Here is a 9,295-nt window from a genome sequence, read left to right as displayed (position 1 = left end):
GTCAAAATAAAAGTTGGGTTTAACTTGAAGACATTGTGACAGAAATACATTAGTATTGTACAGGAGAATGTCTTACTACTATTACATTACAACTTTATTTTAAGCAATAATCACAATTTCTCTTCCATGTTTTAATTTTAACAGCAAACCTCTGTTGTGCAGCACTCTGTTTGCCAAAAAACGAAAGGGTTTCATTTAAATTGGACTAAAAGATAAATTCAATAAATGCTTTCTGCCATAATTTCATTATCAGAACAATTGAAGTACATAACACAGAAAATTTTAAGTTTCTGAAACAAACAAACATAATTTGAGGAAAAATAAACATATTTCATAAGGCCCTAAATGTCTTACATTGAAGTTATTCTTTGTACACAAAAGCACCATTTACAGTTTCTTTGGGAAAAAAATCCAACTCATTATTATTGATTATTTCATGATATTCAGAAGTCTTTCAAACTAAACTGTCTCATTCTGAAACCTTTTGGACCAATTCAGTAACACTGAGAAGGATGAATTCATAGAGGAAGATTCAAGAGGTCTGAAAGCAGAAAAACTGGAGACGCTGTCAAGGAAGGAGCTCCTCAAAGATGCACAATGTATGGTAAGAACAGACAGTACATATAGTGAGAGGTAAAAAGAAACTTGATGAAATTGGTTAGTCATCCGGTTGTTATGTTTACTGTAGGTCTATCCAGTGAGGGGCTTTCCAGATGTTTCTGTTGCAGACGCTTCTGATCACTTAGTAAAAGACCATCAGGCGAAACACCCAAAACTCCCACATATTACAACAGGTAATATTTCTGTGCTTCCAGACCTTTTTGTATTGTGAAATTTACACTTTTTACATTGTAAACATTGTCATCGCCCGATATGAAAAATGATGCCGATTTGCCTTGCCGATAAGACAAATAACTTGCGTGTTCAGGGTATGCTGGTGATAAGATCACATCAGCAGTGTGGTCATTCTGGAAGAGAACTTTTGTCTAAACAATGATTAGATTCACTGTTTAGGAATGCTTCATTTAATCTGAGAATGCAAGTACAGAATGAGGTCCATTGTGCAAGAAAGTCAACAGCATGTGTAGCAACAACCACTGCCTCCCTGGGCCCTAATGCTCATCCAGCAACACCTTTTATTTATTTAGGGGGCGCTGTAGGCCTACTTGCAATCAAATAAAAATAAAATACACAAATAACATTGTTTTTGATAAATAAAGCAATACTTTATGTCATAAAATCACGTCTCTTTTGATTTAAATGTCAGAAGCTATAGCTTACATGAATAAAAATCACAAACGTGACACTTGAAAATTAAATGATTATATATATATATATATATACTAGGGGTGGCACGGTACACAGATGTCACGGTTCGGTACGTACCTCGGTTCGGGGGTCACGGTTCGATACAATTTCGGTACAACAGGGAAAAAAAAGACATCTACTTTGCTCAGTTTCTTTTATTTTGATGTGAAAATGCTAAATATTATTACATGTTATATATATAAAATCTGTTTTGTTTTCATTGTGAGTGTACACAAATAAAAGCAGACCTTTAACTACAAGCAACAGCACAAATAAAAATACAATAGAGTAAAGATACAAATAAAATAATCAGTGATTTTCAGGGGTTTTTTAGGTACAGAAATTGAAGTACGATTAAAGTAATCAAAGGTAAAACAGCATTGCATATTTGACTGTATAAATTAAAGATTACTCTTTATTAAAGTTACAAAAGCGATTCAATCAAGAGCAGTGAGTGATTTCTTTGTTGTTGCTGTTTATTTAATATTAACTGTCACTTTAAGAGAAAGCACTGATACTGTAAGCCCAGCCGGCTATGTCTGCTATAGGATACTTACCAAGACGGGCATTTTGACAGAATTTTGTGTGAATTTATCCATTAAAACACAATACTTCAGAGAGAGCTTCATATTTGCGCGCGTTCTGAGGCGCAGGTTTGTGTGCTTCTGATGAGCGCACGCACAAATCTTCTCACTGCGCGCGAGCTCGCATCCTCTGGCTCTTAAATATTTGAGCTGGCAAAGCTTACATGACTTTAGTTTAAACACCGATATCAACGTGTGCTGTTCAGGTCTCACCTGTGCGCGCGCTATCAGCACCCGGGTGATGACGGAATAAATGCTCATATTCCAGCATACGGCACTCGCATTGAACAAGAGTGAATGATTTGTCCACTTATTTTTTTTTTTCTTTCTCATCGCTGTTGTTATAATGTACTGGGAAGCCAGAATGCGCATCCATTAACAGAAACATACATTAGCCGAACCCTATTTGTTTTAACAAACCACATGCGTTGTCAGAATTCAGTTGAACCGCGGTCCTAGCGCGTGCCGAACCGTGTGTGGAGAACCGTGCGGTTCGGTTTTTTTCCGCGAACCGTGCCACCCCTAATATATACATATATATATTTATATATATTAATGTGTAATTTTTTTTTTTCAAATGGACTATGAAAGTGTAAATACAAGGTCTAAAGTTTTTGCTTTAAACCATTTATAAATGTTAAATCTACAAATAAGGTTAGCACTGCATCTGTCTGGGAAAAAACATGCAGTGATTGATTTATAGTTGAAACAAATATTTATCGTTTTTTTTTTGCAAGAAAATGGTCATACAGTCATACTGTCATTCAAAGTCGGCAGCAGAGTGTGACAAAAGGAACACCTTGACTCATTATTTATTTCTCAATCAAACCAGGATGCTATTATCTCAACCAATCATAATGCATATTCAACAAATGTATCAGTTTACGGTATCTATGTCCCCTAGATGCTGCAAGTATTTACTGTAAATCTTCTTAAAAGTGAATAACACTTCTTGTCTCACTCTCAACTACACACACATATTTCGCACATTTCACTTCCTGTTGCTCTTTTAGCACATCAAAATAACTCAAGCATATACTGATGAACCATTTATACAGTTTAAATCAAATAATACCTATAATAATAACATTTCCCTCACATTTACATGAGCTGCAATTTAACCATATAACTTCATAAAATTCATAAATGCGCTTTTGCTTGAAAATGTTGCAATACAGTTTGACAGTCCAATTGTTTTTTACAGATTTTTACTGTGTGAGCTTTCACAGTTTCACATAAGTAGGCTAACAGTAATTAAAAAGTGTTAGAATATGATTGAACCAAACTCAGACTACTGAAACATGATTTATTAGATACATTAGCAGACATTTTCGATCTGGTTTCAGAAAAATTTGTGCAGCGATTGTTTTTATGTGGTTCTGTTTAATGGAAAATGCTGTGTTTAAAAAGGTCAGTGGTGAGTCTGAGGTTGTGTGGTCTCAAAGATTACTTTGTGAGTTTCCATACAAAGTGCCCACAAACTAAAGCTGATGTACTGAAAACTGAAAAAACAAAGCACGGCTGTGTGCCATGGTCTATGAACATGTCAGAAAGTAAGCTGTGGTTGTGGTTTCATAGCTGAATTCATATAAACGGCATCTTTCCTTTTATCATTAAAGGTGACCTATTGTGCCCCTTTTACAAGATGTCCCCAGAGTGTGCATGTGAAGTTTTAGCTCAAAATACCCCACAGATCATTTTGTGTGGATGTTAACCATTATTGGCTGGTTGTTTTCACACATTGCAGCAACACAACTGTGTTCAAACATCTTATAAAGGTAAGTTTTGCATTTTAGGTCCCCTTTAATGCAGCATTTATTCAGATTGATTCTAGGTTAGGTGCAGTTGTGGATTCTACTGTAAATATTTTGTTACCCAAATCTCTCTCTATTTGCACTCTGATCTATGCACGTCAGCGAAACAACATTGCAATTGTACTCTTATTTTCCTGTTTGCATCTTACCCTATATTTTATTCCTCTCTTCTTGAGGCAGGTGAAAAGCATTTGGTTAATGGTGAATATTGACCAATAGTGGATACCGTTGTGGCTCCCACTGTTAGCAGGGGATAGTCGCTGCATTTGGGGTAAAAATGTATTCTTCATTATTTATTAATCCATGATTGTCTTGTTAAGCATAGGCAAAATTATGATAATAACCCAGCAAGAATAACCCAGAAACACAAAAATGCACACACATAAATGGTGAAAATAACTGTATCTTGGGTTTTCTCAACAACCCAGACTGCTGGGTTAAAATGTGTAAACCAACATGCTGGCTGTTCTGTCCAATATTTACCCAGTTCTGGGTTGCCAATTTGGTTATTTTGAACTCAGCCATTTTTAGAGTGTACCACACATACATTTTTCTTGTTAACACAGGAAGTCAATACTTTGCTATATATGATAGAAAGCTGTAGTCTCTAATCTATGACAGCATGAACCAGCTTTATATCCTTTTATTGGCCCTTTGGTCAGCTTTCAGTAAGTGGATTACATTTATTTGCCTCACATTTTGTGTCTATATTAAATACCATCAGTATAATATTGTCTGTGTTTTTGTACAGATGCGTCTGATGCATGGTACTTTGCTACAATGACAGGTGAATCATCTAGTAACTTCAGTCGCTTTTCTGTCAGTGTTCTTATTCTATTTTAAAGAACATGGATACGAGTTTATATAATTTCACTATGTTTTTGTACAGTTTCTCCTGATGCATGGCATAGTAATACTACTTCAGTGACAGGTGCGTCATCTAATGACTTCAATCTATATACATTTCTGTCAGTTTTTTTAAAGAATATTTGAAAGTGTAAAAATGCAAGTTAATATAATTTTGCTGTGTTTGTGTACAGATTCCCCCGGTGCATGGCATAATAATACTACTTCAGTGACAGGTGCGTCATCTAATGACTTCAATCTATATACAAACCCGATTCCAAAAACGTTGGGACACTGTACAAATTGTGAATAAAACCAGAATGCAATGATGTGGAAGTTTCAAATTTCAATATTTTATTCAGAATACAACATAGATGACATATCAAATGTTTAAACTGAGAAAATTTATCATTTTAAGGGAAAAATAAGTTTATTTTAAATTTCATGGCATCAACACATCTCAAAAAAGTTGGGACAAGGCCATGTTTACCACTGTGTGGCATCCCCTCTTCTTTTTATAACAGTCTGCAAACGTCTGGGGACTGAGGAGACAAGTTGCTCAAGTTTAGGAATAGGAATGTTGTCCCATTCTTGTCTAATACAGGCTTCTAGTTGTTCAACTGTCTTAGGTCTTCTGTGTCGCATCTTCCTCTTTATGATGCGCCAAATGTTTTCTATGGGTGAAATATCTGGACTGCAGGCTGGCCATTTCAGTACCCGGATCCTCCTTCTACGCAGCCATGATGTTGTAATTGATGCAGTATGTGGTCTGGCATTGTCATGTTGGAAAATGCAAGGTCTTCCCTGAAAGAGACAACATCTGGATGGGAGCATATGTTGTTCTAGAACTTGGATATACCTTTCAGCATTGATGGTGCCTTTCCAGATGTGTAAGCTGCCCGTGCCACACGCACTCATGCAACCCCATACCATCAGAGATGCAGGCTTCTGAACTGAGCGCTGATAACAACTTGGGTTGTCCTTGTTCTCTTTAGTCCGGATGACATGGCGTCCCAATTTTCCAAAAAGAACTTCAAATTTTGATTCGTCTGACCACAGAACAGTTTTCCACTTTGCCACAGTTCATTTTAAATAAGCCTTGGCCCAGAGAAAACGCCTGCGCTTCTGGATCATGTTTAGATATGGCTTCTTTTTTGACCTATAGAGTTTTAGCCGGCAACGGCGAATGGCACGGTGGATTGTGTTCACCGACAATGTTTTCTGGAAGTATTCCTGAGCCCATGTTGTGATTTCCATTACAGTAGCATTCCTGTATGTGACGCAGTGCCGTCTAAGGGCCCGAAGATCACGGGCATCCAGTATGGTTTTCCGGCCTTGACCCTTACGCACAGAGATTGTTCCAGATTCTCTGAATCTTTGGATGATATTATGCACTGTAGATGATGATAACTCCAAACTCTTTGCAATTTTTCTCTGAGAAACTCCTTTCTGATATTGCTCCACTATTTTTCGCCGCAGCATTGGGGGAATTGCTGATCCTCTTGCCATCTTGACTTCTGAGAGACACTGCCACTCTGAGAGGCTCTTTTTATACCCAATCATGTTGTCAATTGACCTAATAAGTTGCAAATTGGTCCTCCAGCTGTTCCTTATATGTACATTTAACTTTTCTGGCCTCTTATTGCTACCTGTCCCAACTTTTTTGGAATGTGTAGCTCTCATGAAATCCAAAATGAGCCAATATTTGGCATGACATTTCAAAATGTCTCACTTTCAACATTTGATATGTTATCTATATTCTATTGTGAATAAAATATAAGTTTATGAGATTTGTAAATTATTGCATTCCTTTTTTATTCGTAATTTGTACAGTGTCCCAACTTTTTTGGAATCGGGTTTGTACATTTCTGCCAGTTTTTTTAAAGAAATATTTGAAAGTGTAAAAATGCAAGTTAATATAATTTTGCTGTGTTTGTGTACAGATTCCCCCGGTGCATGGCATAATAATACTATTTCAGTGACAGGTGCGTCATCTAATGACTTCAATCTATATACATTTCTGTCAGTTTTTTTAAAGAAATATTTGAAAGTGTAAAAATGCAAGTTAATATAATTTTGCTGTGTTTGTGTACAGATTCCCACGGTGCATGGCATAATAATACTATTTCAGTGACAGGTGCGTCATCTAATGACTTCAATCTATATACATTTCTGTCAGTTTTTTTAAAGAAATATTTGAAAGTGTAAAAATGCAAGTTAATATAATTTTGCTGTGTTTGTGTACAGATTCCCACGGTGCATGGCATAGTAATACTACTTCAGTGATAGGTGCGTCATCTAATGACATTAATCTATATATTTCTAGGGGTGGGAGAAAAAAATAGATTCTCTGATGCATCGCGAATCTCTCTTCAACGATTCTGAATATTTCTGAGCTTGGTTTTTTTCCCCGCATATGGCACATGTGTGCGCTAAACAAGGTTTTCCCATTTGAGGTTTCCTTGTAATAGTGTTATGGCATTAATACAGTGGTATGATACTATAGGTTTGTTATTTCATGCTCATGTATTCAGCTGTTCAGTGTACTGTGTGCCTGTCTTTGTTTTATTGAAGCTCAAACCCCCTACAGAAGGAATGTGTATTACCAGACGCAGAGTAAGTCAGCAGAGTCATACTGTTTTATTGATAATTATGGCTATTGAATTAACAACCAGATTTTAAACCGTTTTTTTTCTTTCATTTTTTTCTCTTTTTTTTATTCTTTCAAATATCAACTTACTCATCAACATTTAAATAAATAAATATATGCAGTTTGGAAAACGGTGTGTAATTAATAATTGTGTTGTTCAGATCGACATCATTCAGATGTCCCAGTGCCCAATATTACAGTGTTCAGGCAGATGGAGGACAGAGAGCACATGATCGTCATGTGTTCATTTGGAAGGAGGCTCATTAAGAGCTCTTTCCAGGTGTCACTGAAGAGTGAATACAACTATGCCTTGAAGAACCCACTGTGCTTTTCAAATGACGTGTGTGTGTTTGATGTGAAAGTGAGTCCACCGGTTTCCTTCACCTGCGTACACCAGATTAATTCTGTTGTGAACCGTCAGAGTGAGACCTACACCTGCCTGCCAGGTAAAATATACTGCAACTACTGTATAATGTAAAGGTAGCTCTGTTTTGCTGGCATGTTGGATTTTGACACATAAACGTGTCAATATGATCACATATAAACACTTTAAAATATAGATTTTTTTTCTTGTCCTGTTAAGTATTTAATGATTTGCTTGTAATGGCTTAAGTAGCAGTACTTAAACAGTTAACTAATCATAAACTATACTGGTAAAACAAATGCACTACAGATCACATTTTCAACAAAAACAACAGAACTATTGTCATGTTGGATCCAGGCTCTTTGAAATACATACTGTATATGTACATACTGTGTTCCTGCAATTGTATTTGGTTCTGTACATACAGTTCATGCCGCCTGTGTTTTCTTTCAGATTTTCCTGCAGATCATCATAGATTGGATAATCAAGTATCTTCAGTCTACATTAGCTTTTTCTCCTTCATTGTTGTTGGTCTCTTCATAATGACTGCAGCAGTGATCATGACCACCATTAAGAGCAAAGCTAAAGGTGTGTGTTTCATACAAACAACTCATTTTCATGTCTAATATACAAATGCATAGGGCTGGGTATTGAGTGCGATACTTTTTAGGTACCGACCGAATTGCCTCGATACCATCAAGTATCGGAAAACATCTTGTTGTTCGGTACCAAATTTCGATACCAATAAGCCAATAAGCCTGTAGCAGTAGGTCTGGAGGACTATTTGAGCTTTAGTAAAAGTATTTGCACCGATTTTCTGTGCTGGATATATTTGTGGCTCAGGAGTCTTTGAGTCTGTATAAACGTCAAGAAGCTGAAAAAATAAAACGGAAGTTGTTGTTTGTTTTCAGATAATGTAATCTTGCTAAAACTGATTTAGTAAAATTGGTACCGAAAAAGTATCGTTCAGGAATCGGTATCGAAGTCAAGGTATCGGTATCAGTTTCGATATCGAAAATTTTTGAACTGTACCCAGCCCTACAAATACACACAAAATTTGTTATAGTATTTGGTTTTAAATAAAGGCTACAGAAAAGCTCCAAAGAATAAGCAGAAGTAACACCTAGACCTCACTTGTTTCTAACATGTGATCTGCTGCTAGATAAGTTTTCACAAGTTTAGGGTGCTCTGCCACATTTATGCTGCTCTACACAACACAGTTAGCACTCTGTGCGCTCAGCAGAATGCATTTGTTTCAACAGGTTCAGTGAATACTGGGACAGATGATGACTGTATTCATGTATAAGAGGACCTCAGAGTTTCTGAAGAGAAAAGAACGGACAACCAATCAATTAATCAGTTCAGATTGATCAAATTATTTTCTGCATGCTGAACCACTCTTTGAAAAAAGTCAAATAAATAATGATTTCATTTAAACATATATATTTTTTTTTTTATATTTTTTTTTATGTACATTATACTTTAATCACAACGTTAAAAAAAACCATTTTACTATGCTGGTTTATACTTGAAATCAGGTATTGCTTCTTCCTCATTTGTAATTTTAATGAAATTGTGTGCAAAGTAAATCAATAAATTTTTATGCATCCTATGCATTTTACATTAATAAATATTTTGTTCTTATGTCTTTACATATTTACATTTTATATGCTTTTTACAATAATTATTATAACTAAAGTCGTGTACTGCAGAATCCACTGGTGAGCAA

General features: G+C 35.9%; 1 protein-coding gene across 1 annotated transcript; it reads left to right on the top strand.

The window, feature by feature from the left end:
• The first annotated feature begins 4,413 nt into the window (after window positions 1–4,413).
• Window positions 4,414–9,192, top strand: LOC306847815 (uncharacterized protein). Its single transcript, XM_079381989.1, has 10 exons — window positions 4,414–4,493; window positions 4,596–4,637; window positions 4,747–4,788; window positions 6,496–6,537; window positions 6,648–6,689; window positions 6,800–6,841; window positions 7,127–7,168; window positions 7,364–7,648; window positions 8,020–8,154; window positions 8,829–9,192. The coding sequence occupies exons 1-10, from the start codon at window positions 4,487–4,489 to the stop codon at window positions 8,870–8,872; spliced, it is 723 nt and encodes a 240-aa protein (XP_079238115.1). The 5' UTR covers window positions 4,414–4,486; the 3' UTR covers window positions 8,873–9,192.
• The last annotated feature ends 103 nt before the right edge of the window (window positions 9,193–9,295 follow it).

This window comes from Barbus barbus (assembly GCF_936440315.1).
Source record: "Barbus barbus genome assembly, chromosome: 28".
Classification (NCBI taxonomy): Eukaryota; Metazoa; Chordata; class Actinopteri; order Cypriniformes; family Cyprinidae; genus Barbus; species Barbus barbus.
The sequence above is the reverse complement of the archived record's forward strand: the minus strand, read 5'-3'. Positions and strand labels throughout refer to the sequence as shown.